Here is a 14414-nt window from a genome sequence, read left to right on the forward strand (position 1 = left end):
GAGAGAGAAAGAGAGATAGAGAGAGAGAGAAATCCAAATTAACAGAAAAAGGAGGGGGGGGGGGGGGGGGGGCGCTACATTAGGTCTTGTCCAGTGATGATGAGGTTTGCATATGATATCCATCAAACATCTTGAAAGCTTTGGTCATTTTTACTATTGACAAATGCAAAAAAAAAGAAAAAAGAAAAAGGCTACATCAGTCAGACAGTTAGAAAAATTAAAAGAAAGGAGGAAGAAAAAAAAAGCCCACTCATATACACAACAACAACCAGGCAATGCTTCTCCATAAAAACCAAGGCTCCACTCTCCCAGATCTGCTTTAAACTTTTTTTTTTTTTTTTTTTTTTGTTGACAACAAGAGAAAAATTAAATAATAATAATAATATGGCCTTTTTTGTTTTTTTGTTTTCTTTTTCTTATTTTTTAAATTAACCCGTACAAAAAGCCAGTCCACACTGCTTCTTTTTCTCTCTCAGTAAAATCACATTCAGCAGTCGCTAAACCATTCTCTGGCATAGTTATCTGAAAAAAAAAAAAAAGGAATAAAAAGAAAAGAATAAAAAAAAAAAAAAAAGAGAAAACACCCACAGGTAATGTGCAGGGTCTAAAAAGTAAAAGAAGAAAAGAATCAAACCAGGACATCTTCGACTTTTCCATCTTAGAGAACACCAGATATACAGTATTAATCACTTACACACATACATACGCACTCACTGATGGTCATATACATACATACATCATCAGAAAAAAAAAAAAAAATCAAAAGTAGAAAATCAAAAGAAAAAAGTAAAATAAAAACATGACGGAGGCGAGTAGTTATTTTACCACAAACTCGGAGCACTACTTTTTTTGTGTGTGTGTGTTGTTGTGTTCTGAACAGATACATATTCACATTTCTCTGTTATATACATTATGTTAACATTTTGAAAACCAATGTTATATATATATATATTTATATTTATAAAAAAGAAAAGAAAAATAACCTTTAACCTTTGTACCTGTTAACTGTAGTGAGGAGGGAAGGACTGTCGTTTTCCACTGAATAAAATCTAAAAATAAAAAAAGATTAAAGATGCATTGGTTGTATTTGGCAGGTGTAGTTTGTAGTTTTTTGTAGTTTTTCTGTTTAGATCACAGGATAAGCTGACAGTTGCTGTTGCGTTTCTGCTTTCGATGGGTTGGGTGGAGGGATGGTGGCGTGGGGGGGGTTTTTGTAGAGGAAACCGTTTCCATAGCAACACCGATATTCCACGCAGAGAGCTTAAAGCGATGGTTCGACGTAATTTCGACCTAGCGTCATATGCACCATGACGTCTTTATTTTAATAAACTCCTGGTGTACTTACAAACTTTCCAATGCATCGAGTTCCGGTCCTCTGAAATGAGGCCAAACGCAGAAGTAACTTAAACTGCATTCTATCAAAAGGCCACCAGGGGGCGACCGTTTTGGTGTCAAAAGGACTTCCGTCTCTATACAAGTCAATGGAGAATTCACCAACTTCTCACTTGATTTCTAACCTCAGTAAACGTTTTCAAAATGTGTTTATGGTCTCAATCGCTAGTTTAAAGCCTTCTTCAATGCAGTATGATGTTCATTTGGGACATTTTGGCCTCCCTGATTTTATATGTGACGATAAAGCAGGGTATGCATTAGGGCGTGGCTACGTGGTGATTGACAGGTTGATTGGTTCACAGGTTCAGGAGGGCGCCTCATGCTCCTCCTGATGCCCATATAAGTAGAATCCCTGTTTTTATTTTTCCCAGCATGCACTGGGAATTTTCAAGATGATTCAGTCTATGGTAAAGACCCTATTTGTACTACTGTAGAAGTTTGATAACAACCCAGGCATTATTAGTGGAGTAATTTACGAGATACTCTGGTGGGTCCTCTACTAAGCCATTCAGCTGATGGCTCTAACTCCACCAATTTGCGACAAAATGAAGAAAAAAAAAAAGCGGAGCGGGTGGTTAGATAGACCGCATGGTGCTTATGACGCTAGGTCGAAATTACGCCGAACCATCGCTTTAAAAAGAGGAGGGGTTTCAATACTGTACGTGTGCGAAATCATCGGAGCAGATGAGCAGAAACCTTCCAAATCAATACATTCTTCCACTTTGTGCAGCTTCTGTGTCGTTTTAAATCGACCAAACGGTGGCACAGGACTGTCACACCTCTGTTTGTTTGACACTGTGAACGTTTTCTATACAAAAAAAGGAGCAACTGTAAAATAACGCTTTTCTTTCTTTCTTACTTTACTGCCTGTTAAGTGCATATAATGGAGGAGTATTGAAGTGCAGGGGTTTAAAAGCCTCACAGTTGTGGAGAAAATCAAACAGCTTTGTCTCAGTTATCGTCCATAAGTAGCTTCTCTTTGTCTCCCTTAAAAAAAAAACAGCAGAAAAAGGTTAAAAAGACTCAGGTTGAATATAACGTAGAGTTACAATCATCACTCCATCAACAGGTAAATTAATCGCCAACTATTTTGATAATCGACTCGTTGCTTAAAAAACTTCTTAAATGTGAATATTTTATCTTCTGTGTGACTGTAAACTGAATATTTGTGAGATGCAGACAAAAGAAGACATTATGAGGCTGAAGTTTTTTTTTGATTAATCGAGAGAATAACGAAGAGATTAATCTGTAATAAAAAAATAAATCTTAGTTGCAGCTCTACACTCATGATGCTGTCGGTGGACTGAAGACCGTGTGATTGAGGCGTCGCAGAGATAACTCGTTTTTAACTTAGATTGACTCCAGTTTAATATTCCCGTAACGCCCCCTAGTGTTGAATAGAGGGTATTACAGCCATCTTTAAAAAAAAAAAATCTTTCTCCAAGTTTACTAGCGGGGAAAGTTGTAGAGGTAGAGAGAACAGAGCGAGAGTCGAGGTCAAAAAGAAGAAAAATGGGACAATCACCTTTAAATCCTTTAAAAAAACCAATCTTTTTCTCTTTTGGTTTATCTCCTAATTTAAGAAGAAGTGTTTAAAACAGCTTACAGTGTTTTTAACCCTCCTGTTGTCCTCGAGTCAAGGAAGGAAGGGAGGATGGAAGAAAGAAGGAAGGAAAGGAGGAAGGAAGGGAGAAAGAAGGAAGGAAAGGAGGAAGGAAAGGAGAAAGAAGGAAGGAAAGGAGAAAGGAAGGGAGGAAGAAGGAAGGAAAGAAGGAAGGAAGGGAGGAAGAAGGAAGGAAAGGAGGGAGGGAGGGAGGGAGGAAAGAGGGAAGGAAGGAAGGAAAGGAGGGAGGAAGGAAGGGAGGAAGAAGGAAGGAAGGATGGAAGGGAGGAAGAAGGAAGGAAAGGAGGGAGGAGGGAAGGAAGGGAGGGAGGAAGATGGAAGGAAAGGAGGGAGGAGGGAAGGAAGGAAGGGAGGAAGTTGGAAGGAAAGGAGGGAGGGAGGAAAGAGGGAAGAAAGGAAGGAAAGGAGGGAGGAAGGAAGGGAGGAAAGAAAGAGAGAAGGATGACCCGGGAGGATGACACAAAGGTTAAAAACCCCAAATTAAAAACTTCTCTAATAAATATCTGCAGAAATTTTCCACCTTTGTGTTTTTTTTGAGCTGCAGAGAAAAAACAGGAGGCAGTTTTTTTTCTTTCTTTTCCTGCATTTAAAAACGTGTGACTGTTGCCGTGCCACCGTTTGGGGAACCGGTGCGTGAATGTGCACGCATGCAAACAACACTGGAGGAATGTCCACCTTTGCATACTATCCCTCTGGATTCTGGGTAACGTTGCATACGGTGAAGTATCTCTGTAAAAAATAAACTGTACACAGGAAAAAGCCCCATTTCACGGAAATTAGCATCAAATATGTACGTTGAAAATAAAAGTTGAGTTCTGAATCTGGAAGTCATTAAAACACTCCTATCATCATCCTTATTATCATTATTATTATTATTATTATCATTACTCTTTAATAATATCTAAATGTGAGGTCTGCGCTTGTATATGCAAAACCTTCTCCACAGATTCCACAACTTTCTCCAAATCTTTCATGACAGAAGATTTTTTTTAAAAAACAACAAAAAAAAGAGAAAAAGAAGAAGAAGAAGAAGAAGAAGAAGAAGAAGAAGAAGAAGAAGTAGAAGAAGGAAGAGGATTCACACGAGGAGTACTTCCATCAGGGAGCGCTGGATTTTGTGCTGGAGTACAGACTTGGCAGATAAAACAGGAAGAAGGGGGGGGGGGGGGGTGCGGGGGTGCAGGGGGGGTTAAAATGTAAAATCTCTTATTTAAAAAATCACTAAATGTTCCCTGGTAGAAATAATCCTGTGTTTAAAAAAAAAAAAAAAAAAAAAAAAGAGCAGAAGACTGATACACAACAGGTATGAGTTCAGCCACTTTCAGACACATATGTATTAAAACATGCCTGATATATAAAGATCATATCTGAGTCTTTACTGTTATTTACTCTATTAAAGATTTGTTGTTGCAGGCAACGTCTCGGCAGGGTTTCTTCCTTTTTTCTCTGATCCTGGTTAAAGTGTGAGTTCTTTCTTTCTTTTCTTATTTCTTTTTTGTAGTTGTAGTTTGTTGTTAACAGAGGTGTGTTATCGCTGAGAGAGACAGTGTCTGACTGAGCAACAGTAGTCAACAGAAAACTGTGTGTGTGTGTGTGTGTGTGTGTGTGTGTGTGTGTGTGTGTGTGTGTGTATTTGTGTGTGTGTGTGTAGCCAGTGGAGTGAAGTCTTCATCAGGGAACCAGAGGTGGAAAGAGAGAGAGAAGAGGGGTTGAACCACCACTCCCCCCCCCTTCTCCCTTTAAAATAAAATAAAAAAATAAAATAAAATAAAATAAGGGGAACAACATCGATAAGAACAGGATTTTTTAAAAAGGTGAGGAAAAAAAATAAAAAATATAAACTTGTTTTCATGTTTTTTGCGACTCAACCCATCCCATCCTGTTTTGACTCAGATTTCATGACAGCTTTAAACTAATTATCCATCACATCTTTTTGTTAGGAACTTCTATTACTAAAGCCTCTACTTTAAATGTCTTTATATAAGGAATAATAACCAAAAAGCGCATCATTTAAACGCGTTTTAAGGGTATTATTATGCTTCTCTTCTTCTTCTTTTTTTTATACAATGGTTACAAACACATGTACTGTCTGAAAAGTTTTTTTTCTTTAAAGTATTGTACATACATAAGAATAAAAAACAGGAGAAAAGCAAGAAAGAGATGGCTAACTATCTCCCTGGTTACCACAAGAGAAAGCAAAAGCAATCAAAACCCCTTTTTTTTTTTTTTTAATCCCCCAGAAAAAGTGTGGCTAACGTTTTAGCGCAAGAATGGGACGCCGAAGGGAGCGAGACCTAGCTATATATATATATATATATATGTTTTTTTTTAAAGAAAATCAAATCGCTTAGAATCTCTTTTCACATTTTAGAAGATGGAATAACTTTCCTCCTCCACTGCAACATTTAGCGGTATTATTACAATATCATGATGCCAAAAAAAAAAGAAAAAGGATAAATCTCAAAAAACAATGAGTCGACATTATTAGAATAATTGTTTTTTTCTCTCCAAAAAAAAAAACAAAACCTGGATCGAATCACATTATACATAGTTTTGCTTTTCTGAATAATCAATTAATTACACTTCTTCTTTTTTAGTCTTTTTTTTCTCTTCTTCTTTTCGTTTCTCTTTAAAAAAAAAAAAAAAAAAAAAAAAGGAAAGCAGTTACAAGAGAAAAAGAGTGAGCTCATCACCAAGTCTTTGTCCTTCTGTACTGTACAATACTACCCGCCTGCATGGTGCACATGGCAAACAACACTGATAGGCCGAGAGAGAGAGAGAGAGAGAGAGAGAGAGAGAGAGAGAGAGAGAGACAGAGAGAGAGAGAGACAGAGAGAGAGAGAGAGAGAGAGAGAGAGAGAGAGAATGAAAGATACATAAGAAAGAAAGAGAGAGAGAAAGAGAGAGAAAGAACCCGATCGGGCTCTGTATTCACAGCTGCTGAGGTGAGGGGTAAAATGTGACGGACAGACAGTTAAATAATCATAACAGTCTATTTTTTTTTTTTTTATACTTTGAAAAATAAAAATAAAAATAAAAATAAAAACCTCCTCCCGGTGGGAGAAAGACACGTAAGTTCCAAACTGAGCAGCATCCCGTCTGTCTCCCATCCATCCATCCATCCATTCTGGCTGTTGTCAAAAGCTTGTTCTGATGATCATGATGAAGATGATGATGATGATGATGATAATGTTGATGATGATGATGATGATGAGAGCAGAATATTTTTTTTTCTTTTTTTCTTAGAACAAAAAAAAAAAAAAAAAAACACAATTCAACCGGGAAAAAAAATTTCTTGTTGTTTTAAAAAATAAAAAATAAAAAACAGAAGACTGTAAATAGAATAATAATATGTGGAAGAAGAAGCAGAGCTCGGGAAAAACTCAAACTTCCACCAGGCACTGTAGCTGATAGAGAGAGACAGTCACAGAACCAGCTGATACTGAGCTTCTATCCCACAATGCCACAGAGGTCTGAAACCTTTAACATTCCCACATCGCTGAGAGACAGGTAGAGGAAAACCAAAAAATAAAAATATAACCTAAATTAAAAGCCAGAGGTGCTGCTGTGTAGGATACTCCCACACTTAAAAAAAAACAAAACAAAAACGCTGAGCTCCAACTGTACGCTGAAACTCATGCTCCCAAGATGCTGTTGTTGCGGTTGCTGCTGCGACTGAAAAAAAAAAGTTGAAAAAGTAAAAAAAAAAACACCCAAAAAAAAAAAAAAAGGTAGGCCGGCCCTGATTTGACAGTGACGACAACTTGGCAAATCTACAAATGATGTCGCAGTTTTGTTGTTGTTTTCTTGGGTCAGGAAGCAGGAAGTAGGTCACCAAGGAATGAGCAGCAAGACAACACTGCCTTTAATAGGCTGAGGCAGACAGACAGGTTGTCAGACAGATTAGACAGGCAGGTTTAAATACACTGCTGCTCCTTCTGACTTGAGTCTTTTCTTAAAGTACTGGGCGGTTTCACGAAAAAACCTAGCCCCGAATCCACCGCCACCAACACAACCCCGCCCCCAACAATTCCCCTTTTGCACAGAAGTGGTTCGGCTGTGTGTAACTCCGCCGACAGACCAGCCAAACCGCTCTGAGCCTCTCTGCAGCCGTCCATCCATCCATCCATCCATCCATCCGTCCGAAAGGTGAGACAGAGACAGCAATGGGTCTGGTGCACCGACCTCTGAGGAGGAGGCGAAGAAGTGAGAAGTAGAGGGAGTAAGGAGAGCTTGAAGTTTGGGGGTGTTGTTTTGAGGAGGAAGAGGAAGAGGAGGAGGAAGGGGAAGGGTGTGTGTCACTCGGTGAGCAGCTGCTGGAGGAGGCTCTTCTGCTGGGCCTGGTTGTTCTGGGAGCCCGGCGGTCCGGGGCCCTTCTGGGAGGCGCCGGCGGCTCCGATGGAGCTCTGGTTCAGGTAGGAGTCACTGCCAACAAGGTTCACTGTGCACTGGACGTCCGCAAACACCTGAACCTGCTGCACCTGCAGAGAGAAGCAACCGTGATGCAGAGACAGGAGGAGATATGTTGGGGGGGTCGAGTCTTGTGTATTAACCAGTCGGGGAGTTCAGGTCCTCTGAAATGAGGCCAACGTGGAAGTAACTTAAAACTGCATTCTATCAAAAGGCCACCAGGGGGCGACCGTTTTGGTGTCAAAAGGACTTCCGTCTCTATACATGTCAATGGAGAATTCACCAACTTCTCACTTGATTTCTAACCTCAGTAAACGTTTTCAAAATGTGTTTATGGTCTCAATCGCTAGTTTAAAGCCTTCTTCAATGCAGTATGATGTTCATTTGGGACATTTTGGCCTCCCTGATTTTATATGTGACGATAAAGCAGGGTATGCATTAGGGCGTGGCTACGTGGTGATTGACAGGTTGATTGGTTCACAGGTTCAGGAGGGCGCCTCATGCTCCTCCTGATGCCCATATAAGTAGAATCCCTGTTTTTATTTTTCCCAGCATGCACCGGAAATTTTCAAGATGGCGCTGCTCAGATCCGATACTATTGGCCTCCGAGCAGCAGTCCACAAACCAATGGGTGACGTCACGGATGTTACGTCCATTTCTTATATACAGTCTATGGTTCATATTGACCACTAGAGGATCCCTAAATAATGTTTACAATGGAAGTGATGGAGGACTAAATCCACAGTCCTCCTTCTGTGTAAACATGGTTTTAAAAGTTGATCTGAAGCTAATATGAAGCTTCAGTCGTCCAAATGAGTCAAATCTTCATCTTCTATGTTTCAACGTTACTGTTTTTTCAGTACTCAAGTCTTTTTGTTACTATACTTCCACACTAACACACTTAATCTTCATTTGGAAAAAAAACTCACTGTTGTTTTAAGACATTGAATGTACAGGTTTCAGAAAACCAAGTGTCAATTAGCCTTTTTTGCAATGAATGATGTCGAATGAGTAAAAACTAAGGCTGTCAATCAATTAAAATATTTAATCGCGATTAATCGCATGATTGTCACGAGTTAATTCACGATTAATAGCAAATTAATCACACATTTTTTTATTTGTTTTAAATGTACTTTAGGGGATATATTTCATGTTTTTAATATTAATAATTCTAAACATGTGAGCGGATACATATGCTGCTTTATGCAGACTGCTTGTTATCCTAAATGTTTTACTGCTGCATTGCTTCCTTATTTCTAAACTACAGGTTCAAACTCAATGTGCGCACGTTAATCGCGACTTTAAGAAATTAACGCTGTTAAAAAACATTTGCCTTAACGCGTTATTAACTTTGACAGCCCTAGTGAAAACATAAAACCAAAATAAAAGTCTCCATTTTAGGTCCTTCACTTGTCCTCGAAGGATCGTACAGCTCGTAATGTTAGATGATTAAAATCAGTTGAACTTCGGATAGATTTGAGTTGTTTCACTATGAATAAAAAGTTAAAGGAAAAAAAAGACAAACATTTTGAGTTTAAGAGACAAAAATCAAACAGAAACAGACTTTACACATGATATTCTTTCACAAAAGCCAAATTTACAACAGACAAGACACAAACACTGATGTTACCATGACAACGAGACCTGCAACAATGAATCAATTAAACAATTGTGAATTAATTAGTTGTTTCGAGTCATTTTTTTTAAAGAAGAAATGTTAATATTCTCTGTTTCCAGCCTTCTACATGTGAATATTCTCTGGTTTCTTTTGTCTTCTATCACAGTAAACGGAGCATCTTTGGGTTGTGGACTGTTAGTCGGGACATTTAAGGTTTACAGACATTTTATAGACCAAAAAACCAATTGATTAATCAAGGAAATAATTGGCAAAATAAGGGAATAACATGATAAAAACCAGAGTCAGAGGAGAGACTCACTCACCTGCTGGTCGCTACACACCGAACCGACGTTGCTGAGGTTACTGTTGCTCATGCCGACGACGGGCTGCCCCATGGGAGGTAACGAGCCAACTCCTCCCGAGCCTCCGGCCATGGAGACGGTGATGCTCATGTTGTTGTAAACCCCCTGCTGGCCAAACGGCTGCCGTGCGCTCTGCCCCGATGGACTGAACAGGCTGCAGCACGAAGACACATCATCATCATCATCATCATCATCACGTTACACTGACTATTGTCTTGTTTTGACTATTCTCATTGGTTTTGTTTGTTTGTTTGTTTGTCAGATTACTTTTTTTGTGTTACTCATACATGTTCTATTTTTATCATGTGGTGGACTCACCTGCTGCTGCTCAGGCCCGTCTGCTGCCAGCTCTTCATGTCAGGTGACTGGTAGCCGGGAGGCGGGGCCTGCTGGAGCAAAGGACTCTGGGAGGTGGAGTTCTGAGGCGACAACAAAGGGCTGGTGGGGCTCATCTCAGGAGGGAAAGGTGGATCCTGCTGTACCAGAGCTGTGACGGAGGAGGAGGAGGAGGAGATGAAGACGAAGACATTTTTAGACTGTGAATATCACAATATCACATTTTAAGGATCTGTGTAAATCTGCGTAACTCACCAGACCCTCCAAACTGCTGAAACAGGTTCTGCTGTAACGAGGAGTTGACGGTGCTGCTGAACTGGCCCTGCACGCCTCCAATCAGCGTTGGGTTATTCAGGGGAACTCTGCCCGCCAGCGTTTTGTCCAGCGGACCCCCGGAAATGGGACTGAAGTGACTTGGTGAGGTAGGAGGGTTTCCCGTCATCGGGTTGTACCCTGCCGGGAAGTTGAACTGTTGCTGCTGCTGCTGGGGGGCAGCGGGGGGGCCTTTTGGGACCCTGGCAGTGCCGACGGGCCCCACAGCTCCGGTCGGCGTGCCGGCGATGTTCTGTCTCATCAGCATGACCTTCTGCTGGAACAGTTGGCGCTGGCGGTGCTGGATGCTGTAGAGTTCCCTCTGACGCTGCGCCAGCATCTGAGCGTTCAGAGGAGGCTGCTGAGAGACGAGAGGGACAACCTTTATTTGTTTTAGCTTTTTCTTTTAGCTCAAATACTGACCATCAACTACTGACCAGAACCAAGAGGAGAGAACACATTAGTGCAGATTTCAGCTCTGTAATTGCTCCATGTAAGTTTCAGGAGTGACTTTAAGGTCCTCCTCCTTATATAGAAAGTTAGGCTGGGTATCAAAACAGACATAAATGAATAACATGAGATGCAAAATGATTTAAACAAGAGGCAAAATGACTACAAATACATGCATCATGACTAAAAACAGATGCATAATGACTAAAAATGAAGGTTCGGGTTACAGCAAAAGAAGAAAAAGAGGATTGCAGCTTTTGTTAATTACACCCTAAAACTACCGATAGATATCAGGGAAGCCAGATCACTAAATGTTTTAAAGAGAAAGCTACAAATATTGTATTTTTACTTGATTTTATGTAGTTTTTATTTCTATTTTTAACTACTTTAAATTTATTTTTATTGTTATTGTATATTTACTGATTGAATTGAACTCCTCGTACAAAAAATACTTTTATTAAATATTGCGCATGTTTACTACAATTAAAATCTGAAAATAAATCTAAAATAAATCACAATAATAGTCTGATAGTGTTTCTTTTAAGGATCACTGCATTTAAATTGTGATACTTATTATTTTTTAACCAGTTATATTGATTAATTAGCTGATAAGAGTCATTTTACTTCTAATTAAACCTGCATTACCTTCTTTGGCCACTTGGGGGCAGCAGCGCAAGCTGAAAATATGACACTGAAACAACTTTTAACGAACTTATTAGCAAACAGTGATTTATTTAAATGTCCGGCAGACACAAGAGCAATAATATTCACTCTTCTTTTAGCTCTGCTTTGGTCTCCACCATCTACTGAGGGAAATATCTGGATCGTTTTTAAGCTTTTTTTAAATTGAAAACAGCTGCAAAAAAATATGTATTAATGCAGATTTAACTTTCCTGTCGTCCTCCCGGGTCAAATTGACCTTGTCTGTTTTGACTGTTCCTTCTTTCCTCCCTTCCTTCCTCCCTCCCTCCCTCCCCCTTTCTTCCTTCCTTCCTTTCCTTCCTCCTGTCCTTCCTCCCTACCTCCCTCCTTTCCTTCCTTCTTCCATTCCTTCCTTCTTCCTTCTTCCTCCCTACCTCCCTCTTTTCCTTCCTTCCTTCTTCCTCCCTTCCATCCTTCCTTCCTTCCTTCCTCCCTACCTCCCTCCTTTCCTTCCTTCTTCCATTCCTTCCTTCTTCCTCCCTTCCTCCCTTCCATCCTTCCATCCTTCCTTCCTTCCTCCCTTCCTCCCTACCTCCCTCCTTTCCATCCTTCTTCCTTTCCTTCCTTCTTCCTCCCTTCCATCCTTCCTTCCTTCCTCCCTTCCTTCCTTGACTCGAGGACAACAGGAGGGTTAAGTGATATTTCAGCAGAGACATTGATGGAAGTAGAACATAATACGTTCAGGTTATCGTCCAGGTCTCTTAAAGCGACAGTGACTCACTTGTGACGGCATCTGAGGCTGCTGGACCTGACGAATCCCAATGTTCACATGCTGAGCTCCTGCTGGGAACGGATTCACCACCGCCAGCCTGTTCTGGAGCTGAGACGGAGAAAAAAGGATGAATCAATCAATCAATCAATCAATCAATCAATCACACGTTATTTATATAGCAGCTTTCATACAGACTAGTGTAGTTCAAAGTGCTTTACAGTTATTTGATTGACAAGCTGATAATAAGACAGAATAAATGACAAAATGTGAAAAAAGAGAGAAAATAAAAATATTATAAAAAATAAAAAATACAATTTAAAAAAAAAGGAATAATGCACGCAAGAGAAAATAAAAATTATAAAACATTTAAATAAAATAAGTGGAAATAAATAATTAAATAGAAAAAAATTAAATGAATAAGTAAAATAAGAGAAAAAATAACTAATAATAATAATAATTTAAAAAGGAGTAATGAATGTAAAAGAAAATTAAAATGATTAAAAAATGCTTTAAAAATGTAAATAAAATAAGTGTAAATACATAATTAAATAGATAAAAAAGTATTAAATAAATAAGTAAAATAAGAGAGAAAAAATAAAAATAATTTAAAATGATTAAAAAATGCTTTAAAAATGTAAATAAAATAAGTGTATATACATAATTAAATAGATAAAAAAGTATTAAATAAATAAGTAAAATAAGAGAGAAAAATAAATAAATAATAATAATAATAATAATAATTTAAAAAAAGGAATAATGCACGCAAGAGAAAATAAAAATTAGTTAAAATGCTTTAAAAATGTAAATAAAATAAGTGGAAATAAATAATTAAATATATAAAACATAATTAAATAAATAAGAGAAAATAAGAGAAAAGGTTTATTTAAAGTTAGACTAAAAATAAATAAATAAGTTAAATAAGTTGGATTAAAACTAGGTTAAAAAAGAAACTTAAAGACAAAATAAATAGACAAATAAAATTGATAAGAAGATAAAACTATAGAATGATGATTACAGGATGAAGGGATTCAATAGAAGACTTTAACAGATTATTGAGAGAGGAAAAGAAAAAGGGTGAGGACGACAGACAAAGAGTTGAATGTTCGTGATTCATTTTAATGAAAAGAGTCGTAATTAAACGGTGGAAGAATACAGAAAGCTGCTCGTCTGTACTTAGTGAAAGAAAATCTGAAGGTCTTAACAGCACAGTCGTGAGCAATGAGAGGAATGTGTGTCTAGTGTGTGTACTTATTTATTGATTAGATATCTCTATTGTGTACGAAGCACACGAAGCACACGAAGCACACAGGGTCTGATTCACTAAGAGACAGCGTGCATGTTGGGTTAGTGGAGTTTTGCAGGTGATCTACTGAGAATAACTCTAAATATCAACAGGTGCAGACAGCAGGATTTAAATGAAGGTTTTGTGTCTTAACCCTCCTGACATCTCCTTTGACTGTTCCTTCTTTCCTTCCTTCATCCCTCTTTCTTTAATTTTTCTTTCATTCTTCCCCTCCTCCCCGCTTTCTTTGCTCCCTCCTCCTTCCATACTTCTTTCTTCACTTCCTTCCTTTCTTCTCTCCTTACTTCCTTCCTTTTTTCCTCCCTCCCTCCTTACTCCTTTCATCACTTCCTTCCTTCCTCTCTTCCTTTTCTCCTTACTTCCTTCCTTTTTTCCTCCCTCCCTTCTTACTCCTTTCATCACTTCCTTCCTTCCTCTCTTCCTTCTCTCCTTACTTCCTTCCTCTTTTCCTCCCTCCGTCCTTACATCACTTCCTTCCTTCCTCTCTTCCTTCTCTCCTTACTTCCTTCCTCTTTTCCTCCCTCCCTCCTTACTCATTTTCTTCCTTCCTTCTTTCCTTCCTTCCTCACTCCTTCCTCCCTTCCTCCTCCCTTCCTGCTTTCCTTCCACTTTTCCTTCCTCCCTTCCTCAGTCCTTCCTTCCTTCCTTCTCCTTTTTTCCTCCCTCCCTCCTTACTCCTTTCATCACTTCTTTCCTTCCTCTCTTCCTTCTCTCCTTACTTCCTTCCTCTTTTCCTCCCTCCCTCCTTACTCCTTTCATCACTTCCTTCCTTCCTCTCTTCCTTCTCTCCTTACTTCCTTCCTCTTTTCCTCCCTCCCTCCTTACTCATTTTATCACTTCCTTCCTTCCTCTCTTCCTTCTCTCCTTACTTCCTTCCTTTTTTCCTCCCTCCCTCCTTACTCCTTTCATCACTTCCTTCCTTCCTCTCTTCCTTCTCTCCTTACTTCCTTCCTCTTTTCCTCCCTCCCTCCTTACTCATTTTATCACTTCCTTCCTTCCTCTCTTCCTTCTCTCCTTACTTCCTTCCTTTTTTCCTCCCTCCCTCCTTACTCCTTTCATCACTTCCTTCCTTCCTCTCTTCCTTCTCTCCTTACTTCCTTCCTCTTTTCCTCCCTCCCTCCTTACTCATTTTATCACTTCCTTCCTTCCTCTCTTCCTTCTCTCCTTACTTCCTTCCTTTTTTCCTCCCTCCC

At 39.2% G+C, this 14414-nt stretch overlaps 1 protein-coding gene across 3 annotated transcripts in view; it reads right to left on the minus strand.

The window, feature by feature from the left end:
• ncoa1 (nuclear receptor coactivator 1) overlaps positions 1-14414 on the minus strand; it is a gene marked incomplete at its 5' end in the record, with an annotated part of 164152 nt that overhangs the window by 139546 nt on the left and 10192 nt on the right. The window contains 5 exon segments of one of the 3 annotated variants that reach the window (XR_009927271.1): positions 3463-7497; positions 9368-9560; positions 9725-9893; positions 9998-10415; positions 11928-12026. Coding sequence is in view for 2 of the 3 variants with exons in the window: in XM_062436804.1 (XP_062292788.1) it covers positions 7315-7497; positions 9368-9560; positions 9725-9893; positions 9998-10415; positions 11928-12026 (1062 nt within the window). 3 annotated transcript variants of the gene reach the window in all.

The sequence above is a fragment of the Scomber scombrus genome, chromosome 17 (genome assembly GCF_963691925.1).
Source record: "Scomber scombrus chromosome 17, fScoSco1.1, whole genome shotgun sequence".
NCBI classification, from domain to species: Eukaryota; Metazoa; Chordata; class Actinopteri; order Scombriformes; family Scombridae; genus Scomber; species Scomber scombrus.